The 22,641-nt window shown below is 57.5% G+C and overlaps 1 protein-coding gene across 5 annotated transcripts; it reads right to left on the bottom strand.

Annotated features, from left to right (window-relative positions):
* Positions 1-131: 131 nt before the first annotated feature.
* On the bottom strand, positions 132-22,532 carry IQANK1 (IQ motif and ankyrin repeat containing 1). Of its 5 annotated transcripts, XM_065903302.1 has the most exons (14): positions 22,408-22,532; positions 20,857-21,006; positions 17,536-17,625; positions 8,291-8,424; positions 7,592-7,756; positions 7,333-7,524; positions 6,873-7,256; positions 1,518-1,657; positions 1,400-1,454; positions 1,196-1,288; positions 917-1,025; positions 742-835; positions 534-668; positions 132-447 (listed from the first exon to the last, which is right to left on the bottom strand). In XM_065903302.1, exons 2-14 carry the CDS (start codon positions 20,930-20,932, stop codon positions 144-146), a joined length of 1,971 nt encoding a protein of 656 aa, XP_065759374.1. In that variant the 5' UTR covers positions 20,933-21,006; positions 22,408-22,532; the 3' UTR covers positions 132-143. The 5 variants fall into 5 exon arrangements, with proteins under 5 accessions (XP_065759374.1, XP_065759373.1, XP_065759377.1 ...); XM_065903301.1 differs by having other exon boundaries at positions 1,400-1,657; XM_065903305.1 differs by having other exon boundaries at positions 1,400-1,657; positions 7,131-7,256.
* Positions 22,533-22,641: the final 109 nt, after the last annotated feature.

Here is a 22,641-nt window from a genome sequence, read left to right as displayed (position 1 = left end):
CTCACCCAGACTGGGCCGCCTCCCAGCAGGACGGGGGCTGGGGGACTGCCTTCCCCACCCCCAAGGCGCGCTCCCCTGCATGGCGCACACACAGAGAAGGTGCACACGTCGCCTGGGGGCGGGCCCTTTATTGGGGAGGGTTACTAGAGGCCCCCGCCCGGCAGCTGCACGCGCACAGGCAGGAGGACCTGCAGCTGCTCCGCTGGCGGCCACCGAACCTTGGTGACGAAGAAGAGGCAGAAGTGCTGCAGGCGTGCCTCCTGGAACTGGTTGGGGCCGTACTCGGGCCCATCAGTCGGCCGCAGCAGCGACAGGTACCTCTCCTGCTCCAGCAGACCGCGGCCCAGCAGCTCCTGCGCCAGGCCTGGCTGCACCGCCTCCAGCTGCCGCTGCACGGCCGGGAACAGATCCACTTCACGCAGGTCAAACACCAGCGGCTTCCCGAACCTGCGGGGATAGCACGGGCCCTGGGCAGTGAAGGCTGGGGTGGGAGTGGGCGTGGCGTCCGGGTGCTTGCCCTCCGCCCACCTCACCTGAGCGCCCCCAGCAGCGCCAGCCGGATCCTCTCTGGCCGCAGGTGGTCGGGGTTCACGGCGTCCACGTAGTTGGTGTCCTGATAGCGCAGGAAGGTGGCCGCCTGGCCTGAAGGGTCGATGACAAGAGGCCACCTGGGGGGCGGCCTCCAGGTCACTGCATCTGCTAGAACCGCCAGCCCGCCCCTGGCCGGCTGGGACCACTGACCTGCCGTCTGCGCGGATGCGGTCACCCACGTCCTTCATCAGGACGTTGTGGAGCTCGCTGACCTGGCACTTCAGCCCGGGCACCTCCTCCTCCACTGTGGGGGTGTAAATTTGGGGCGGCCGAGATGCCCCCCAGGGGGCCCTCCCACCTCCAGCCCCAGCCCAACCCCACCCACCCTCCTGGGTCTGCTCCCGCAGCTCCAGCCTGGCCAGGGCCAGCGCCTCCTCTGCCTTCTGGGCCTCCTGCTGGAGCCTGTCCACTTGCTCCTCTGCATCCTTGATGGCCTAGAGGGGGGCCCCACGCTCTGCTCAGAGCAAGGTTGGACTCCAACACCCACCTGCCGTGCGCAGCTGGGACCCTAAGGAAGAGGGGGCGCCCCACCCCAAGAGGTGGCTGCTGGAAAAGCTGACAGCCCAGGGGTGGGGCTCCCCAGGTCGGAGGGGGAGAAGCCAACCTGCAGCGTGAGCTCGGCCAGGCCCACGCCCCTCCGCTCACACTTGTCGTGCTCCGCGATCCTCCGGTTGAGCTCGCAGTAGGCCTGCTGCAGCTGGGGGGCAGGGGGCGAGCCGACCTCCGGATCATGTCGGGGGTCCGCAGGGCGCCCTCACACTCCCAGCTCTCCGCCTGCCTGCCCTCCCTCCGGGGGCCGGCCGCTCACCTGCTGGTGACATTGCTGCTGCTCCTTGGCCAGCTGCTGTACTTTGAGGTTCATGCTGTGGTGGAGGGGGGCGGTCAGAGCAGCCCCAGGCCAGCCCCCCGCCTCCCACTCGCCGCACCGTTGGGCCTCTGCCTCCTTGTGCCGTGCGGCCTCCTGCGCCCGGCGCTCCCGCTCAGCCTCCATGTTCCGGAGCATGGCATCTGTGAGGCTCAGGTCCCATGACTGCAGCACGCTGACCACCGTGTCCAGTGAGGCCACCTAGCGACAGAAGCCACTGGTCAAGAGCTCAGGCCGCCTGTTCTTGACCTGGGGAGGTGCTACATTCCCACTTCAGACAGGACACCCCAGGGCAGAAAGGCAGTCCTGACGGTGGGCCAGGGAGGGGCCCGGAGCCTTGACCATCGTGATCAGCACCCTCAATGCCAGGCCCTGGAGGGTCCCCACGGCCTCCCTCCCAAAATCTCAGGCTCCGCATCCCCCCACCTGCCCTCCTCCACACCTCGCCCACCAGCCCCCACTGCAAGGTCCTTGGCTGCAGCCTTTCCTGTCCCCCCCGCAGACCTCCATCTGTAGGACACAACCCTCCTCTGCACCCATCCCAGGCCCCAATCGCTCCTACGGAGTGAGGAAGGGGCCGCAGGAGGTGGGCTTCTCAGCATGGGGCACAGGGGCCTGGCAGCCATTCATTTCTGGACTCAGGAGGTTAATCCGGGCTTAATCGAGCCACACAACTTTGATTTGTACAATGTTCAGTATGTGGTTTATATTTAAAAAGAAAGTTCAAAGATGTGCAAAATCAGAGATGAGAGAAATGGACAGATGGAGCAGATGACTAAGTTAATGAACTAAATGATAAAAGAATGAAGGATTCCTGGGTTAATTGAATGAATGGATGAAATAATGAATTGATACATAAAAATTAATAGATTAAGGGATTTAATGGATGAATAACTTAGATAAGAAAATGGTTGGTTGAACAAATGGATAGATGAAGGGCGAATCCAATCATTCGATACAACTTGTGAGTGCCTTTCATGTGACAACCAAAACGCATGACATTGGGAACACAGTTGTGGAGGGAACTGGCACAGTCCCTGCTTTCTCAAAATTTCCTCTCAAGTATGGGACATCCCTGCTGGCCCAGCAGCTAAGACTCCATGCTCTCAATGCAGGATGAATCCCTGGTCAGTGAACTAGATCCTACACACCACAACTAAAACCCGGTGCAGCCTAATAAAATTTTTTAAAGAGAATTAAAAAAATTTTTTTCCCTCAAAATTTACTTCTCAAGTAACAGCATGAGTGGGTGTGTGAATGGATGGAAGGAAAGCTGTGTGAATTGATAGTAGTTTAATACAGGAATAAATGAGGATGGCTTAAGGTGGTAGGAAGGGTAAAACAGATACAGTAGCAAGTAGCCAGACCAGCAAGTTTATTAATAAATGCCTCTCATAAGCTAATGAGAAAATGTATGAATTGATGAAAGAGTAAATCTACTTCAGGGAAAAAAGATTGGATTGGGTGGATAAACTTATGAAAACAATGATAGAGGGACAGATGAGGGATGAAGGGATGGTGGACAGAGGCAAAGCTAGTGGCTAGGTCACTCAGTTCTACAGAATTACTGGCAGCTTCCCTTGTGGTTCAGTCAGTAAAGAATCTGCCTGCAGTGCAGGACACCCAGGTTCGATTCCTGAGTTCGGAAGATCCCCTGGAGAAGGAAATGGCAACCCACTCCAGTATTCTTGCCTGGGAAATCCCATGGACAGAGGAACCTGGCGGGCTACAGTCCTTGGGGTCACAAGAGCCGACCACGACTTAGCAACTAAACCACCACATTATTACTGACTTCTCTGTCTACTTGTTTCACCAGTTGCTGAGGTAGGAATGCTCAAATCTGCTACTATAATTGTGGATTGAGTTCTTGTAGTTCTCTCAGATTTTGCTTCATGTACTTGGAAGCTCTGTTAGTAGCTGCAAAAAACATTCAGGATTCTTTTGTCCTCTTGATGAATCCTTTGTCCTTATGAAATTTTTCTTTCCTCCCCAGTAATATTCTCTGTTCTGAAGTCTACTTTTTCTGATGTTAATATAGTCATTTCAGCTTTTGTATATTTGGTGTGATCCCAGCACATTTGTCCTGTCCTTTTAATTTCCCCCTATTTGTGTCTTTAAAGTTTGTTTTGGCAGAATACTGCTGAATTTTTAAGAAACATGTACTCATTTGGCTGTACCGGGTCGTCAGCCCGGCATGGAGCCCTCTACTGCGGCACAGCCATCTCCGGCTGTGACTCACAGGTGCTGGAGCGGGGTCGGCGCCTGGATGAGCTGCTCCTCCACACGTGGGGTCTTGGCTCCCCGTCGAGGGATCAAACCCACATCTCCTGCATTGGAAAGTGGATTCTCAACCACTGGACCACCAGCAAGTCACTATAGTTGGATTTTTTTTTTTAATCCAAAGGACAATCTGCCTTTTAATTGGGGTCTTTTGACCTTCTACACTTAATGAAGCTATTGATATGGTTGAGTTTAGAATTACCCTTTGCTATTGTTTTCTACTGGTTCTACATATTCTTTATCTTCCTTTTCCTCTTTTTTCTGCACTATAACTCTATCGATATTTAGTAGTTGCTTTAGGGCTTCCAGCATACATATACCTGTAACTTATGACAGTCTACCTTTAAATTATATTGTACCACTTCACATACAAGAACCTTCCACAGTATATGTTTCATTTCCCCTTGCCAACCTTTATATTTGTGTCACACGGTGGAACCTAACAACTATAATTTGTGCAATTTTCAGTATGTGTACCTCCATGTGTTATAAAACTACATGACACATGCCATTACTTTTTGCTTCAACTACCTTCTCAGTTAGTTAAGTAATCAGGCAATATCTCATATATTACCTATGTAGGTACCCTTTCCAGTGCTCCTCACTCTTGAATGGATCCATATTTCCATCTGGCATCCCTTCTACTGGTACGTCTTCCTTTAATGTTTCTTATAGTGTGAGTCCACTGGTGATTGAGTCTTTCAGCTTTTACGTGTCTGCAAAGGTATGTCTTTATTTTGCCTTCAGTTATGAAAGATACTGAGTATCGCACTGAGTATAGTATTCAAGGTTGACAAGATTTGTTTCCTCCTTCAGTACCATTAAAGACGCTGCCCCACTCTCTCCTCACTTCCACACTTTCCAACAAGAAGTCTGCCATAATCCTTTTCTTTGTTTTCCTATGTCTTTTTTCCTCTGGCTGCTTTTAAGGTTTCTCTTTATCACTGACCTTGAGAAATTTTATCACATTGTGCCTTAGCCTGATTTTTCTTCCTGTTTCTTGTTTATTGAGATTTGAGGAATACAGTTTTTACCTTTCATCAAATTAGGAAGCCTTAAGGTTATGATTTCTTCATGTTTTTCTGTCTCTTCTCTCCTTTGGAGACTCTACATACACAGTAGGCCTCCTGAAACTGTCCACAGCTCGTGGATATTCGTCATTTGGAAGAATTCCTCTCTCTTCTGAGCGTTTTTACTTGTAGTAGTTTCTATTTTGTAAGCCTCAAATTCAGTAACCTTTACCTCTGTTCTAAGTTGACATTAATCTCATCCACAGCTTTTTGTTTCTCATCTCAGACACTGTCTAGAATTTAAGTTTTTTATGTCTTCCATTCTCTATTCAATTTTTTGAGCATTTGGAATACAGTTACAATAGCTGTTTACAAGTCTTTTCACTAACTCTGACATCCACGTCAGTTCGCTTGTCTTGACTGGTCAGGTTTTCTCATGGTCATATTTTTCTGCACCTTTGTATGTCTGGTAATCTTTAATTGGTGCTAGACAGTGTGCATTTTGTCTTGTTAGGAGCTATATATTTTGTATCTCTATACATATTCTTGAATTTTGGCATACAGTTAAATTACCTGGAAAGTTTTACCCTTTGGGTAAATCTTGCCTTAAGATTGGTGAGGCCGCACCAGAGCAGCATTTATCCTCACTATTGAGGCAAGGTCCTTCCAAGCGCCCCACCCAGTGCTGCAAGGGCTATGAGAGCTCCTGCCCAGGCTGGTGGAGACAGGCTAGGTACTCCCTCCTTCCGTCCTGACAGGTGCTCCATCCCCAGCCTCGAGGCATTTCCTCACAAGCAGGAGACACTTCGCATTCCCTGGATCCCCAAAGGCCCCCTACACCCCTCTGGCACTCTCTCTCTCTAGAGTTTTTATCAGAGTAGAGCTGCCTCACAGTGTCGTGTTAGCCTCAGGTGTGCACCAGAAGCGCATCAGTTTTGTACATACAGCCACTGGGTCGTATGACTTACCATTGACTTTTGAGAGTTGTCTAAATATTGTAAATACGGGTCCTTGGTCAGATGTGTGGTCTGCAAGGATTTTTCTCCCTCTCTGTGGCTTGTCTTTTCATCCACTTAACAGGGGCTTCAGCAGAGCAAAAGTTTTACATTTTGATGAAGCTCAATTTGTTGGGGTATTTTTATTTTATATATTGACTGTGCTTTTTGTCTAAGAAATCTTTCCCAAAGATTTTCTCTTGTGCCCATCTATATGTTTTAGAGTTTACGTTTGCATTTAAATCCATAATCCACTTTGAGTTAGTCTCTTTATAGGGTGCAAGGTTTAGGTCGAGGTTCATTCCTTTGCCTGTGGACATCCAATTGCTCCAGCACCACCTCTTAAACTGTCCGGTACCCCCCGCACAGCCAGAGGGCTCCTGCTCCCCCCTGCCCAGCTGCGTGCTGCTCTTCTCAGTGCCCCCTGCACACACACCCCCAACTCAGGTACCAGTGGTTTCCACATCCTCCCCAACACCCCTCAGCCTGCATGCTTCTCCAGCCCTGCCCCGGGCCCACCAGGGCAAGAGCATCTGAAGAGTGGGCCTCCCTCTGTGCTCCTCCCTCCAGCCCCCCTGAGGCTGTGGCCAGGCCCTTCCATCCTCCTGGCCTCACTATAGTTCCTTCGTCTGGCCTGGAAGCAGGAGTAGTCTGAGGCCAAAGGCTCTGCTGGTCTTTTAAAACCTGCTCTGTTGCTTATCAAAGAGCAGAGGGAAGGACGAAGGGCAGCCCTGGAGCAGGACCCCGGGCGGGGCTTGCGACTTGGGGGCGGGGCAGGGCAGGGCTTGAGACGCAACTCAGACTCACTTACAGAAGGTGGTGGCACTGGCCGTGACCTGTTTTCACAGCTGTTCCCAGAGGTCCTGGGCCACCTATCTGACCAGGCCCCTGGGCCCGGGAGAAATCCAGCCCCCCCTGGTTTCCAGCTGAGGGCCTGGGAAAAGGCCCTGGTGCTGTTTACAGATGCCAGGGAGGAGCTGCCAGGCCGAGGCACCCTGGGGCAGGGGCTTAGGGATGAATTTTCTCAGAAACGGGGAAATTCTGAGGGTGAGGGTCCAGATGGGCAGGCCGAATGCTGCCCTCAACCCCTGGGCCCCCGCGCTGCCCCCAGGAGCCTTGCTGTTTCCCCACCTTCCTTGGAAACAGTACTTCTAAGGTGGACTGAGGGTCCATGGAGAAGAGAAGAACCCTGGCCAGAGGCCCGCGGAAGTCGGGAGCTGTAGTCTTGATGGCGCGTTCCCGGGAAAGCTCACAGCGAGGACTTCCGTAGGGAGAAGGACTGCTGGGTCCAGGAAGGTCAGGACCCAGCCGGGAGAGCCACCAGGCTCCTGACAGCTTTGGAAGAGGGGGAGCGAGCGTCCCGCGGGGGTTCTGCCCTCCTTCGTGCACCTGCTCGGGGGTGCTCCCGTCGTCCGCATATACCCGGGGGTCAGCTCCGAGCTTCAGAAGCACCTCCACGGCTTCCAGGTGGCCCCCAAAGGCCGCTCGGTACAGTGGGGTCCGGCCGAAGGCGCCCTGCGGGACACGCTGGCTGAACAGGGCCCGCCAAGGCGAGGCGCGGCCCCCAGCCCTCGCGGGTCCCGGTGCTCACCTTGCTGTTGGGACTGGCGCCCTGTTCGGCCAGCAGCTGGATGGCCAGGGACTGCCCGCCCGCCGCCGCCTCGGACAGTGGCGTGTTCCCGCCGCCGTCCTCAAAGTCCACCAGGGCCAAGCGCCACTGCAGCCGCCGCGCCATCCCCGCCGCGTCGCAGCCCACGCCCTCGCGGGTCAGCAGCTCGTCCACCTGAGCCAGGCGGCGGTTAGCGGCGCCCCAAGCTCAGGACCCGCCGCCCCGCCGCCCCGCCGCCCACCTCCCGCAGGACCGCCTGGATCTCGCCCAGGTTCCCGTCGAAGGCCGCCTCCAGCAGGCGCGCCCCTCGCAGCCGCTCCTCCTGCCGCCGCCGCTCGGCCGCAGCCGCTTCTTCCTGCCGTCGCCGGGCCGCCTCCTGCTCACGCCGAACCTGGGCCACGAAGGCCTGCGGGCGGTCCAGTGTGCTCACCGCTCAGCCCTGCATTCCCGCCCCTGGCCCTGTGTCCCGCCCCCAGCCCTACAGTTCCCGCCCCCGGCCCTGCATCCCCGCCCCCAGCCCTACAGTTCCCGCCCCCAGCCCTGCATCCCCGCCCCCAGCCCTACAGTTCCTGCCCCCGGCCCTGTGTCCCGCCCCCAGCCCTACAGTTCCCGCCCCCGGCCCTGCATCCCCGCCCCCAGCCCTACAGTTCCCGCCCCCGGCCCTGCATCCCCGCCCCCAGCCCTACAGTTCCCGCCCCCGGCCCTGTGTCCCGCCCCCAGCCCTACAGTTCCCGCCCCCGGCCCTGCATCCCCGCCCCCAGCCCTACAGTTCCCGCCCCCGGCCCTGTGTCCCGCCCCCAGCCCTACAGTTCCCGCCCCCGGCCCTGCATCCCCGCCCCCAGCCCTACAGTTCCCGCCCCCGGCCCTGCATCCCCGCCCCCAGCCCTACAGTTCCCGCCCCCGGCCCTGTGTCCCCGCCCCCAGCCCCACCTGACCTCACCTCTCTCTGCAGCTTCTCCATCAGCTCCTGGTAGTCCTGGTGCTCCTGCTGACGGCGGGCCAGCTCCTTTCTCGCCAGGAGTTTCCGGAAGGCACACTGGATGATGGTGGCTGCTCGGTCCTCCATGGTTGGCCCTGCTAGTGGGGAGAGGGCTTATGGATCCCAGGATTCCCCTCCACGCTGCGATCCTCGCGGCTGCGGGGCCAACACCAGGTGTGCCAGAGCTCCAGGTTAACAAGGCGAGTGGAGCAGGCGAACTCCCTCCTGATGGGACCAAAGGATCAAAAATGTTAAAAAATCCACAAACACGATCAAACCAGAGTAATCCAGCGGCAGAGAGCAAATGAGGCTGCACCGGATCTCTGGCACAAAGCCTGCCCTTCCCCACCCCAGACACAGCTGCGACCCTCCAAACACCCTCTGAGCCCCCAGCTTGGGAAGACGTATGGAGATAGTGGTGGGAAACCCAAGCAAAACTGAGAAGCCACTGTTGATCCTCAAAGACCCCTTCCCTCTGAAAGCCAGAAGGACCCCTTCCAAATGCAGGCAGCCGCACCCAGAGACAGGGCCGACAGGACTGAAGTGGGTGATCTCAACTACAAGCGCACTGGAGCTCAGAAGAGGGAGCCCCTGGGAGCTGTGATCCATTGGCCCTGCACTCAGCCTGGAGCCCGGTGGCACACTTGGCCACAGCGGAGGGTCCCTGCGTTCGAACTGAGTGGCATTCACACCCACCTGCCACTCTCTGACCCTGTGATGTGTGATGGCCTGACCTTTCTGCACCTCAGGGTCCCTTTCTCTAAATGGGATGATGGCAGTCATACCCCACAGGGCTTTGCAACAGTCCAGTAATAGCACCAGTGAGTGCTGAGAGTAACTGCTCAACCTGTGTTCTTGGTTCTCAGAACTAAGAGTCAGAGCAGAGGAGCACCAGACCCAGCTGCCAAGCTCAGCGTGAAAGAAAGGGCAGGGAGAAGGTGCACACCTGCCGTCAGATGATGTGGCATTCAGGAGACTGGGAGAAAACAAGCAGAAGAGCCCACTCTCCAAATGCAGTGCAAGCCGGGGAGGAACTTAATAAAAACAGAAGTTCAAGTGGTCAAACACAAGAGGAAAAAAGCAAAATGAGGAGGCAAATAATAGAGTCATCACAGAAAAGATGGAAGACAAGTCTCAGTTCTGCAGGCCAGCAACTACAGCAAGAGCAGCCGGAAACGGAGCCCGTGTGGTGCAGAGGGGAGCACACAGGTGAGGGCACAGAGTGAGGACAATGAATTAATGTCTCTAGAATGTGGAGTCTAGTGATGGGGAAAGTACTTAGAAATAAAACACACAAAATTTTCTGAAATAAATCTTAAGACAAAAAAGACAAAGAATACACCAGGGAGCAGAACAGCTGGCATCAGATACGTCCTACTTAAGTGCTGGCCCTTAAGAAAAACGTTATTTGAGCACCCAAGTAGGAAATAAATCCAACTGAGCTCTCCTGAGACATTTTATAGCGACATCAAATGTAGAAGTTAGCAAGTGAGCGCAGCCAAATAAATATTTTAAAAATAAATTTCAAAAACTAAAAAAAAAGATTTTTAAAAAATTATTCTTGACTGCACTCTGACAGGTACCAGAAGGTGCCAGGAAACAGACCCTAGCAACACGAGCACGCAATATACTTGGTCGTGTTTCTGTCCTTGACCTGGCACCCAGCTCCCTAGCCGTGAGACAGACATGAGATGCCAGTAACCCGGGTGAGAAGCGCAGGAATCATAGTGAACCAAATTCACACCTGTGGCTGAAAGGGAAGCCTGCGTCCCTTCAGGAGGCAGCCCAAGACCCACCTCGGTGTGTACAGATCTGCCTCCCAGCCTCCCAGAGGCCCCAGTCCACTGACTAGGCCCTGGAGGAAGGTCAGTAGGCAGAGACCGGGGACTAAGCTCTGGTTCTGGACCAGTTCCCAGGGCCCCCAAACACTGCCGTGTCCACTAGTCAAAGTGGGGCTTATCACGCCCAGGAAACACTGGCCGAGCTGTGCCTGGATTCCTGACTCATAGAGACCACGGGCTGAGACACGGCCATTCCCATGGCCGAAGGACCTGCCGGCAGGCAGAGTGGACGGCCCCCAGCATTGCGCCAAGGGAGCTCACATGCGTGCGGGAGGTGTGTGCGGGGGCCGCAGCCCGGTGCCTGGGCGCCCAGCGGCCCCGAGCAGCTCCGAGCACACCCTCGCGCCGACGCCCAGTAGTGCGGGCCCCGCGGCCGCTCCGTTTATCCCGCCAGCAGGAGGCGCGGGAGGGGGCTCCAGAGTCCAGAGGCGGCGGCAGCGCAGCGCTGCCCGCCTGCTCGACGCCCCTCTGCTCTGGCGCTGCCGGGCAGCGACCACACCTGTCGGCTCCCGCAGCCGGCCCCACGCGCCAGGACGCCTCCTTCCGCCTTGCCCGCGGAGAGCGGTCTTTCTGAACCACGATGACCTCATCCGAAGCCCCCTTTGCTGCACGCAGGCCAGTAAGGAGCGTCAGGGGCTGAGCAGATGGAGCAGGGAGGTGCAGGTGGGCTCCGGGAAGAGGCCCATGGCGGCCCAACAACGTTTGTTTGTTTAAGCCTCCTGCTATGAGGTCCCCTGGGAGGGTTCAGAGGACAGTCCTTCATCAGTGAGAAACACCCCTGACCTCACCCTCGGCAGGCTGGGCTGGTGCTGGGAGGCCAGTGGGCTGTCCTCAGGTTGGTGGAAGATGGAAGCCCAGAACTGAAGAGGCTGAGCAGAAGCAGTGAGCTGTGCGGCCAGGATGCTATCACCATAGGCAGCAGTCAGGGGGGCAGTCAGGATGCAGAGACCCCAGGGCGAGAGGCAGGGCAGGCTCCAACCACCCGAAATCTGACATCAGCCACCAGTCTCTCACCAAGTTTCCAGACAAAAGTCAAGGTCAAAGACTCACAGCTGCTATGAGAGAATGCCAGATGCCCTTGGTGGAGGCCCTGCAAAGCCTCTCCAAGTGCTCTCTCCAGGCTGGCCTTCCCTTGCCCGCCCCGGAGGAGTAAGTGGCCTCTGTCAGGGTCAACGGCGCCCTGGGGAAACGGGGATAGAGACCTTCTGAGGCCTGTAGACATATTTGAACTGACACTGCTGCCTGGGGGAGGGGGGGCACATTGCAATATCATCATGGCCAGGTTTGAGCGAAGGCCAAGGGGCAGGCGGCACTGTGCCCCAGTCCATTCCCAGATCCAGCTGGGACAGGGACACCTGGCTGCTGGCGGAATGCTCACACTGGCTTCTTCACCAGCAGAGCTGTTACCGTAGCAAAAGCCAGAGGGGAGCCTGAGAAACCCCCTTCCCACCAGGACCGTGAACAAGATAGAACAATTTCCTGGAGGAACTGAAGAGACTAATACCAGCACCAAAGATGTGAAGGGACCCCTATAAACATAGTCAGTTGACCTTTGACAAAGGGGCAGAGGCAATGGGTGAAGCCAAGATGGTCTCTTTAAAAGATGTTGCTGCAACACTTGGACGTCCACACGCAAGGAAGTGAATCTGGATATGGATCTTACACCCTTCATGGAAATTAACTCAAGATGGATCACAGACCTGAATGTGAAACAAAACTGGAGCATTCCCTGGTGGCCTAATGGCTAGGATTCTGTGCTTTCACTGACGCAACCTGGGTTCAATCCCGGGTTAGGGGGTACTGAGATCCCATATGTCTTACAATCAAACCAAACAAACGAAAAACCCCACAGAACTGATTTCTAGAAGGTAACAGAGGAGAAAACCCAGACGACCTTGTGTTTGGTAATGACTTTTTAGGTACAACATCAGAAGCACAATTAATGAAACAACTGATAAGCTGGACTTCATTAAAATGAAACTTTTCTTCTTTACTAAACACAGTCTGGGAGAAACGTTTGCAAAAGACACATTTGATAAAGGACTGTAATCTGAAATACACAAAGAACTCTTAAGACCAAACAGTAACAGAACAACCTGATGTTAAAATGGGCCAAAGAGCTGAGCAGACACCTCATCAAAGAACCTATACTGTTGGCACAGAAAGCATGTGAAAGATGCCCCACATCACCTGTCAGCAGGAAATGCAAAGTAAAATAAGAGTGAGATACCTCTGCACGCCTATTAGAGGAGCCAGAAGGCGGACACTCTGACACCAGGTGCTGGCGAGGGTGCGGGGCAGGGGAACCCGCGGTCAGTGCTGGTGGGAGCGCAGGAGGGTGCAGCTGCCTTGGAAGACAGTTAGGCAGTTTCTTATAAAACTAAACATACTCTAATAATTTGACAACTGTGCTCCCTGGTTTTTACCAAAAGGAATTGAAATCTTATGCTCACAACAAATCCTGCACGTGGATGTTTACAGCAGATTTATTATAATTGCTAAAACCTAGACTCAACCATGATGCCCTTCAGCAGGTGAGTGGGTAAATAAATTGTGGTTCATCCAGACAATGGAGCCCTAAAAGGAAGTGAGCTCTCAAGACACAGAAAAACACAAGAGGTGCCTCCCTGTGGACTGAGCCCTGTGGATGGAAGGCTGCAGCCCCCTCCACCCCCAGGAACGCCGTCACGTGGCAGACAGGAGTGCAGCCAGATGTGCTCCTTTCTGTCCTGAAGAATCGCTGTGTGCCTGACACTGCAAGTCCTGGAGTGAGGACCCCAGCTCCTTCACTCAGTAATATGCACTTATGGAGAAACCTTAAATGCATATTCATACTGTTCATGGGGTTTTTAAGGCAAGAATATTGAGGTGGTTTGCCATTCCCTTCTCCAGTGGACCACGTTTTGTCAGGACTCTCCACCATGACCCATCTGTCTTGGTTGGCCCTACGCAGCATGGCTCATAGTTTCATTGAGTTAGACAAGATTGTGGTCCATGTGATCAGATTGATAAGAGGCTTATGGAAGCTTCCTGATGGGAGAGACTGAGGGGGAATCTGGGTCTTGTTCTGATGGGCGGGGCCATGCTCAGTAAATCTTTAATCCAATTTTCTGTTGATGGGCGGGGCTGTGTTCCCTCCCTGTTATTTGACCTGAGGCCAAACTATGGTGGAGGTGATGAAGATAATGGCATAAGAAAAAGTTGACTTAAAACTCAACATTCAGAAAACTAAGATCATGGCATCTGGTCCCATCACTTCACGGCAAATAGATGGGGAAACAATGGAAACAGTGACAGACTTTATTTTGGAGGGCTTTAAAATCACTGCAGATGGTGACTGCAGCCATGAAATTAAAAAACACTTGCTCCTTGGAAGAAAAGTTATGACCAACCTAGACAGCATATTAAAAACCAGAGACATTACTTTGCCAGCAAAGGTCCATTTAGTCAAAGCTATGGTTTTCCCAGTAGTCACGTATGGATGTGAGAGTTGGCCTATAAAGAAAGCTGAGCGCCAAAGAATTGATGCTTTTGAACTCTGGTGTTGGAGAAGATTCTTGAGAGTCCTTGGACTGCAAGGAGATCCAACCAGTCCGTCCTAAAGGAAATCAGTCCTGAGTATTCATTGGAAGGACTGAGGCTGAAGCTGAAACTCCAATACTTTGGCCACCTGATGAGAAGAACTGACTCATGTGAAAAGACCCCATTGCTGGTAAAGATTGAAGGTGGGAGGAGAAGGGGACAACAGAGGGTGAGATGGTTGGATGGAATCCCCAACTCAATGGACATGAGTTTGGGTAAACTCCGTGTGGGTGATGGACAGGGAGACCTGACGTGCTGCAGTCCGTGGGGTCACAAAGAGTAGGACAAGACTGAGTGACTGAACTGAAATGCATATTACTCAGTGGAAAAAAAAACAATTTGAGAAGGCTATAATACTGTATGATTCCAAGTATCTGACGTCCTAGAAAAGGCAAAACTATGGGGACAATAGCAAGACTGGTGGTGGTGAGGCATGGAAGGGGGTGTGAGAAACAGACAGAACACGGGGGAATTCTAGGGCAGTGAAAATCCTCCGTGTGATGGCACAAGGATGTTTACATGTCATTAACATTTGTCCAAACCCACAGAATATACAATACCAAAAGTGGATCCTAATGTAAACTGTGGTGTGTCAGTGAGGCTCATCAGTTGTCACCAGAGTGATCAGCTGTCACCAGTGTGAGTGGGGGACGTTGATAACGGGAGAGGCTGTGCATGTGTGGTAGGCTGGGCGTCTGTGGGAAGTCTCTGTGCCTTCCCCTCAATTTTGCTCTAAAAGAATAAAGCCTAAATTAAAAAACCAAATACTTGAGGAAATCAGGTGTGGTGGTGCCCATCACATCTCCATTAAATTCACCTGTCTGGCCTCTGCAAAAAAACAAACAAGGGAGGGAGAAGATGGATGAAGGAAACACATACAGACAGCAGGCCAGTCAGGGCCGCCCTGAGCCTGGGGCACCCGGCGTGTGGCGGCGCCTGGCCTGTGGTGCCCTCCTGTCCACACCAAGCAGCAGGCCCTCTCTGCCCTGCCTCAGGACCACGTTACTCTCAGCGGGCAGGATGGCAGCCCCTGATAATGCCTCTGTCCTGTTCCCAGGAGTCTGTGAACATGCTGTGTTGTTACATGGCAAAGGCTGTAAAGACTGGAGGCAGAACTAGGGCCGCTGTCAGCTGACCTGAAGACTGGAAGCCAGCCAGGGTCATCAGGGTCGGCACAGGAGAAGACACAGAGGAGCTGGGACTTCGGAAGAGGCTGCTGACTCTGGACAGGGAGGGAGCAGCCACGAGCCAAGGAATGTGGGTGCTTGCAGAAGCTCAAGAGGACAGAGGATAGATCCTCCTCTAGAGCCTGCAGGAAGCACCTTGATTTTAGTCCACTGAGGCCCAGGTTGGCCTTCTCACCCACAGAACTGCAAGACAGTAAATTTGTGCTGTGTTGAGACACTAATGCACTAATGCACAACAGTGCATTAGCTGTTGTTACAGCAGCTACAGGGAACTAGCACAGAAACCCACATCATCCCGACAACTCACAGATCCAGGCAGCTCCAGAGGGTGGGAAACTAAACCACACTAATGAAAAGTTTAGGGTTTGCAGATCTGGGATACCTTTGCCAGGATACCTTACAGGTAAGAGGTAAGTTGTTATGCCTCAGACCTCCTTCCATCAAGAGGCCCAGAGCTTGGCAGGCCTCTCAGGACTTCAGTGCAGCACGTGCTATATCTGGGAATAGTATCCCACCCGTGTCCAGGGCTCCAGTGGACAAGCAGCCTGAGTCCCCACCCTGAGCCAGGGTCCTAGCTCTGGGACTTGCGGTGCTGGGCACACACAGCCGTCCTTCACGACAGAAAGGAACACATCCCGACGCACTCCTCTCTGCCGCACAACGGTGTTCCTGGAGGTGGACAGGGGATTCCAGCTCGATCCACAGAGCTCAGTCCGCATGGAGGCGCCCCTCAGACGGCCCGCTGCCACCTCGCAGCTCCTCTCGGGAGGTCCCAGCAGAGAAGAGAATCTCCCAGGGGTACCCAGTTCATGGCGGGGAGAGTGGCCTGCGGTGTGCAAGTAGACAACTCCAGGACAACGGGAAGGGCTTGGCCAGTGCATCAGAAGCCTGAAGTGAACAAGTCCAGAACGATGATGGCGGGCAGGCCTGGGGAAGGCGTGCAGGCCGACTGGCAGCATAAGCCCCTCTCGTCAAGGCCGATCTAGACTGGCTACTAACCTGCCGAATAACCGTCGTGACATCAGCTCATGCACTCAGGCTGACAATTTGGACAGATTGTCAGAAACATGGGCGGTGATAGGAGGCCAGATCCTCTCTGGGGCAGGGGTGCTTCTTGGAATGTACCAGAGTGTGAATACACTGGAAGGGTACCCACTGCAGGGACCCAAGGCTCCCAGACACGTGAGCACAGCCACAGGACAAGGTATGGACTGGGGGCGCGTGCACTTCTGGCCACCCAGCCCCAAGCAGAGCAGCCCTGCGTGACACCTCCACTGTGAGGGGACCCCGTTTATCCAGGCTGAAGTCCAGGCTCTGCAGCTGCGCCTGCCCTCCGGGACAAGGCCGTGCCTGCAGACCAGTAACACGTCCGTGGTCCTGGCACCCGCCCTGCCTGAGTGGGGGACCCACCTCCTGCAGAAAGAGGCGAAGCAACGACAGGTCTTATGTTACTTCAAGTCCACAGGGTGCAGACTCAGACCAGGGTGGACTGACCTGTTGAAGGCTCGAGACCCTGACCTTGTAAGGTTGGTTTGTGTTCAGGAAAATTCAGTAGGAGCCCACTTCCCACTACAGAAACCCACAAGGAGGGGGCAGACACCCGTCCCTCCAGTGCCTGACAACGGGAGCAGGACCTAAGGGCAGACTGGACTTCTCACCAGGCGCCTGGATCTTGAGAAAGTGACAGCAGGACACAAACAACTGAGGACAGCCCTTGGCAGAGCGGCAGGGAGAACACAGCAGTGGCGACACCGGGACAGGACTCTCTGGGGCCCAGCCTGGCTGTGTCCTCCACTTCCTCTCATTTCTGCCGTTTTCCAAGCCCCAGTCTCCTGCTACTGGACATCCTTCCCATACATAGGCTGGGCATTAAAACGTCTATAAAGTGGACAGTCAGGACTCCTCAAGCCTTCTGGGGCCTGGCCGTGTCCTGAGGACACGGTCAGGCTCCTCGCCCGGCCCTTTGGGGGTCCGGGGGGAAACCAAGGTGACTGGCAGTGCTGGGAGGCTATCTGGGGGCGAGGCCAGAGCCACCTGGGGAGGACCGCACTTGCAGGAGAGACTGGCTGCTGGTGGCCACGACATGGAGGGAAATGGAGGGGCCAGAGTCAGCTGGCGGGGAGACAGGGATATGTGGGGGCACAGAACCAGCCGCCGGCAGAGGCATGGACACAGGCTCGCCAGGGAGCAGAGACAGACAGCAGACACGCGAGGCGAGGGCCTCGACGATGTGCAGCTTGTAAGAGACTGAAGACACCCGGGGGCGGGGGTGGGGGTGGGGGGGTGGGTGCCCCTGAATGCGGGTCTGGGCCGCAGGAGGAAACTTTTCCTAGAGATTCTGCTCTGGAGGCGCCTGCCAAGAGACCACGACTGAGGCTGAGCGCGCTGAGAAGACGAGGCCTGGGACTGAGGGCCCCCACCCCGACCCTGGGGACACTCTGCCAATGCGGAGGGGGTCCCGCTGAAGCTGCCGGCGTACGGGAGAGGGGCCCCGCAGGCCCGCCCCAGCACACGCGTTCGCGGGGCGTGCACACACGGGCACGGCGAGGTGTCCAGCCCCCGGTCCGAGAGCGCACCGGGGAGCATGGCTTCTCACCTGCAGGAGCCTCCGGCCGCTCGGGGGGCGCGCGCCCCGTGGCCGGCGGGCCGGTCTCCCTCTGCGGCTGGCGGCTCTCTCCGGGCTTCCCTGGGGGAGGGGGGCGGTCAGTGGGGTGGGTGTGGGGGCGAGCTCGGCCACGGAAGAGCGGCCGCGTCCCCGCGGGGCAGCAGCGGCCGCCCGCAGCCTCCTCGCTAGGCGACCAGGGCCGGACCGCGACCGCAAGGGGGCGCCGGCAAGCAGGCCCGCCCGCACGTGGGCCAGCTCCAGGCCCGGATCCCAGGTGTGGCCAGGCCGCCGCAGGACTCGCCGCCCGCCCTACCCCACCCCTAACACTGCCCCCGCCGGTGCCACTTCCCGTGCCCCGACGCTACTCCCGCTCTGTGCCTCCGTCTACCTACCCGAGAGGCCTCTGGGGCAAGGGCTGAGCGAGAGGGGTGCAGCCGGCGGGGCTGGGCCAGGCAAACCAGTCCAGCCAGTGTGACGGAGCCGGTTGGGATGGGGCCCTGGGCGTGGGTGTGAGTCAGCGGCCCCGGGCTGGGGAAATGACGGGGAGGAGCCGTGCGTGGGGCCCCCTCCCACCAGGAAGCGGGCGGGGGGACGCCGCCAGGCAGGCTGGCCCTGCGCGCCTCCCCCAGGGATCCAAAGGCTGGCCCCTGTGGGCAGAACCGCGGGACCCCCAATCAGGACGTCCTCAAGAGCCCTGCTCCAGCTCAGAGCAGGCTGGCCTCTTCCTTACTGCCCCATGTCAGTCCACTAAATGCTATCTGGGCCTTCCACCTTCCAGCCTCTCCCACCAGATCCCGGTGCCCCTGGCCCCCACTGGGAGTCTCCCCCGGAGGGGTCAGTGGGTCCATCAACTGCAAAGAATGCCCCCTCGCCCTCCTGCAGCTCCCCCCCGCCTGCCAGGTGGGCTTCTCCAGTTGCATGCTGGCTGGGGGCTGGGGCCAGGGGCTCCTGTGGCAGTTGGGTTAGAGCAACCTGTGAGTACCCTGCCTGGATGGTCGGCGAGGCCCGGGATGCGGCTCCGAGGCCTGTGGGCTGCAGCTGGAGCTCCCTGGGAGCAGGGAGGACGGGCTGGGACGGGTGGGGGGCACGGGTGCCCGCCCAGGGCAGGACCAGACGCGTCCCGACACCCAGCCCGCAGTCTGGCTGCCGAGTCGCCTCCTCCGGTTTCTCCCAGTCTCCCTCCCAGTCTGGCCGAAGAGGCCTGTGCCCCAGCAGCCCTGCGCCGTGTCAGCGTGTTAGTCAGCCTCGCGCCGGGTGAGCCACCGCGCCGCCAAGTCCCTATAAACTCTCTGGCGCAGCCCAGCCCGCGGAGTGGGTCTCTGAGGCCCACAAACAGAGCCCGGGCCAGCACCTCAGCCGGGGTGCCAGCCCAGGAGAAGGGCAGACACGAGGGGCTGCAGGAGCAGAGGGCCCACCGTGGCCTCTCAGGGGAGACCCCTGGGCCCACCTGACTGAGGCCGGCCAGCTGATGAGCCGGGCCCCCCGAGGAGCAGACACCTGGTAAAACAGGCGCCAGATCGGGGGCATGTCTGGCAAACGAAGTCGAGCTCGCAAACCCCGGCCCAGGAGGGCGGGCAGGGCACAGAAGGCCACGGGGCAGCAGGGCCCTGAGGCCAGGCCCCCGCCCCCCGCCCCAGGGTGCCTAAGGGACGAAGCGGGGGTGGCCCCTGTGGGGCACGTGACCAGCAGCAAGCTGGCTCCCCAGGGGCACCCCAAGGTGGCCAGACCAGAGCGGCCACAGGGAGCCAAGAGGCCAGAGCAGGCCGCTGCCGTGGGGTCCGAGCTGGTGCTGGTGCCCGCTGCGGACATGGAGGGCTACAGGGTGGGCGATCTGGCGCCAGGCCTGGGCCCAGAGCTGCTGAGGCTCCACGAGGTCGAGCTGTGCCTGGCCCAGGAGCAGCTGCTGCTGGAGGACCGGCGTCGGCAGGCCCAGCTGCACATGCGGCTGTGGCAAGAGGAGCAGCTATGGCTGCAGCAGCTCCAGGAGCAGCAGGCCTGGGTGCGAGTGGAGGGGCTGGAGCTAGCCCTGGCCTTGGAGCAGCTCCGCAGCGAGGGCCTTGAGGCGCTGCAGACCCAAGACCCGGTAAGGCCTGGAGGGGACCAGGGTGGAGGAGGCTGACCATCCCAGGGGTGTGGTGACCGTGGCAACAACCCACAGCACATCTGTCGGCCAAAGTGAGGCTGGTGCCCACCGCACGGGGCAGTGCAAGGACTACTCAGCCCTCTTGGGCTGGCCCGATGCTAGAAGGCAGAGGGAGCCCAGGAGGGGGCTGTTCAGGGAAACTGAGGCAGAGGTGTCTCTGCAGAGCACCCAGGCATCCTGGCCAGGTGGGCTGGGGCAGGAACTGTCCAGCACAGTGTTTGGGACATGTGGGGTGAGGGCCGGGTCCCGAGCCCAGGTGGACAGTCAGCAGGCAGGACCAGCACCCCTCCCCCACCCGACACAGCTTCCTGGCCGCCTGCCCGGCCTGCTGTTTATTGCAGAGCCTGTTCCCAGGGCTTGAGATGAGATGGCGGAAGCCACCTGAGCCATCATCCTCATTCCAGGAGTGCTGCTGCCTCAGACGCGGCTGGGGCTATTTTGGGGAGCTAGGGTCTAACCCAGCTTGGCGTGGAAGAGTGGGCACCACCATCCCGCCAGGTCTGGGGATCTGGGAGGCCTCTGGGGTCCAGGCCCACTCAAGCAGGGGGCCTGCAGCCGGGGAACAGAGTGTGGGGCTTCCCTACCGAGCACAGACCCCAGTACAGGCCTGTGTGCTGGGAGGACCCCTAGCCACAGCCTAGAAGGTTTTGGCAGCCTAGCAAAGAACTCAGATGAGTGCTGTGACAGAAGCAATGGGACTCAGAGAAAAGCGACTGCAGGTCAGGGTGGACATGGGAGGAGATGCACTTCCTAGCCCACGCCGGGACTGAGCCAAGGGCAAGCTGTCACCTTTCAGCCTGGAAGTGGCTAAAGAGAGCATGGCCTGAGGGAGCAGCAGACAAGGAAAAGCACAGCATGGCCTCGGTGGCGCAGAGGGTCAGAGCGGACTGCGGGCTGCCTGAGAGTCCCCAGCGTGGGTTCAAGCCCTGCTGTTTCAGAACCTATATTCAGTCCCCACAGGCCGCCTGTCTCCATGTGTCCTAAAGTTATGCTCTGAACACTGTCCTCAGGACCCCAACCCCAGGGGTACAGTCCCAGGGTCAGAGTCTGGAAGGGACATCTGTGCTCTGACTCCTCTATCTCAGGGAAGGGTCTTCCTGGGCGACTGCATAGCAGGCGTCACAAGTCAGAGTCTGAGCCAGGCTGGAAGTCAGAGGGGTCACACTCACCAGCAGGGGCCCGTGGCTTGGCTCTGGGGAAGGACTTCCCTGACGCAGCTCTGGTTCCCCCCTTCTTACTGCTCATTCTCCTGGGTGAGGGGGAAGGTCAGGAGGGTGTGCTCAGACTGGCAGAGGCAGTGGGGACAGCATCACATGAACCTGCGGGAACAGACAGCAGGTGCCGAACTGGGGAACACAGGATCACCCCCCAACGCAGCTTCCTGCCGGCTTCCTTGCCCACCCGCCTGCCCCTGGTTCTTGGCGTGTACGTACCCAGTAGCTTGGGTGGGAATGTTTGGCAAGAACATCTGGCCACAGCTTGTCCCCCTTGCCCTCACATCCCTGCCCCCTCAACCTGGCTCACCCATCCTTACCCCAGGATTGATGTCGGGTACCCATCTCCAGGCTTCAGATCACTGGGCTGAGCCAGCTTCATCCTAACATCAGCCTGAGCCGACCCAGCCTTGCAGAAGCCTCTGTGCCCCCACTGCCCCCAGCTCTCCCCCCGCACCCCACCCCTCTCTCATCTTGGCCTTGGCAGGAGGTGTTGTCGGGGCCCGGGAGCAACACCCTTCTCCCTGGCCCACTCGGCTGACCCCCAGATTCATTTCCCCGGGGGGGCCTCCCCTGCTCCACAGCACTGCTGCCTGAGCGCACACCTGTGTTCCCACCATGGATGTCACTAAGAGTTTGGGGAAGGGGCAAAGGCAAATGGGGGTGACCCTGAAAGTTGGGAGGTGACCGGAGACTGGCTGAAAGAGACTGATGGGCACTGTGGTGAGGGAGGGACAGAGCTTGAGGAGGGAGGGCAGGGGCTGGTTCTGTCCTGGGTTTGGGCAGATGGTCGTGGGCTGGGCTGGGCCTGTGTTGTGTAAGGGCCCCTCAGAGAGGGTCTGATGGGGAACTGGGGTTCTGAGTAGGAATCTGGAGTGTTTGTGGGGAGGCTGGGGGGCTGGGGCAGCCAAGGAAGGGAGTGTGAGTGTGTATGTGTGCATGCACACAAGTGTGGCAGGAGTGTGCGGGGCTCAGGGACTTGCAGGGCCCCCAGTTTCTGAGGAACTCTGGGTGCTCACGTAGGCGCCTGTATGTTGCAGGGTTCTGTGGGGGATGGCCCTGCTTGCATGCGGACTCTGTGCACGCAGAGCGTGCTGTATGTGTGGACACGGGCGTGCACCTGAGTACAGCAGGTGCAGGCCTCATGTGCTTGTAGAATCCTGTGTGGACCTGGGTTTCTGTGTGCATCGGGCGCGGGGCTCCCATGTAAGTGGGGGTCAGTGTGTGTGTGGAGTCCCTTGTGTGTGCAGGTCCCTATGTGCCTGTACAGTCCCTGTCCACAGGTGTGTGCTACGTGTGTGTGGGTGTGCCAGTGGGGAAGTGTCCCGGTGTGCAGTGGGTCTTCTATACGCGTGGGGGACCCCTCTTGTCTGTAGGGTCCCGGACACCTGTGGGCGTCGGAGTGTGCGGGGCTGGGGCTGTCCCGGTGTGGTGGGGAGCACTCTGCGCTCACAGGCCCCCAGGCCCTGCCCCGCCCAAGGCTCGGCGCCGCCCTCAAAGTCTCACCTGCTTCACCTGCCTCCCCCAACTCGTAGGCAAGGCCAGAAGCACCGCCCCCCGCGTCGGGCTGGCCCGTTTCCTAGCGACTAGCCGGAACTTCCGAGTCACCCCGACTTCCGGGGCGAGGGTCAAGGGTCAGGCTTAGGGCCCTCGAGCCTTCGGCGAACCGATGGGAGCCTGGAGACGCGGGGCCCCGCCAGTCGGGGCCCAGCGGTCTCCCGGGGTCCCGGGCCGGGGTCC

Source organism: Muntiacus reevesi, chromosome 12 (genome assembly GCF_963930625.1).
Source record: "Muntiacus reevesi chromosome 12, mMunRee1.1, whole genome shotgun sequence".
In the NCBI taxonomy this organism is placed as follows: Eukaryota; Metazoa; Chordata; class Mammalia; order Artiodactyla; family Cervidae; genus Muntiacus; species Muntiacus reevesi.
Note: the sequence above shows the minus strand (reverse complement) of the source record. Positions and strands in the feature narration are given on the sequence as shown.

Excerpts from the sequence above, each read along its gene's own strand:
- IQANK1 (XM_065903301.1), bottom strand. The coding sequence starts at position 20,932 with ATGAGCAGTAAGAAGGGGGGAACCAGAGCTGCGTCAGGGAAGTCCTTC. Across the intron at positions 17,626-20,856 it reads CAAGCCACGGGCCCCTGCTG|GGAAGCCCGGAGAGAGCCGC; the intron begins GTGAGTGTGACC and ends CCCCTCCCCCAG. Across the intron at positions 7,525-7,591 it reads TCCAGGCGGTCCTGCGGGAG|GTGGACGAGCTGCTGACCCG; the intron begins GTGGGCGGCGGG and ends CGCCTGGCTCAG.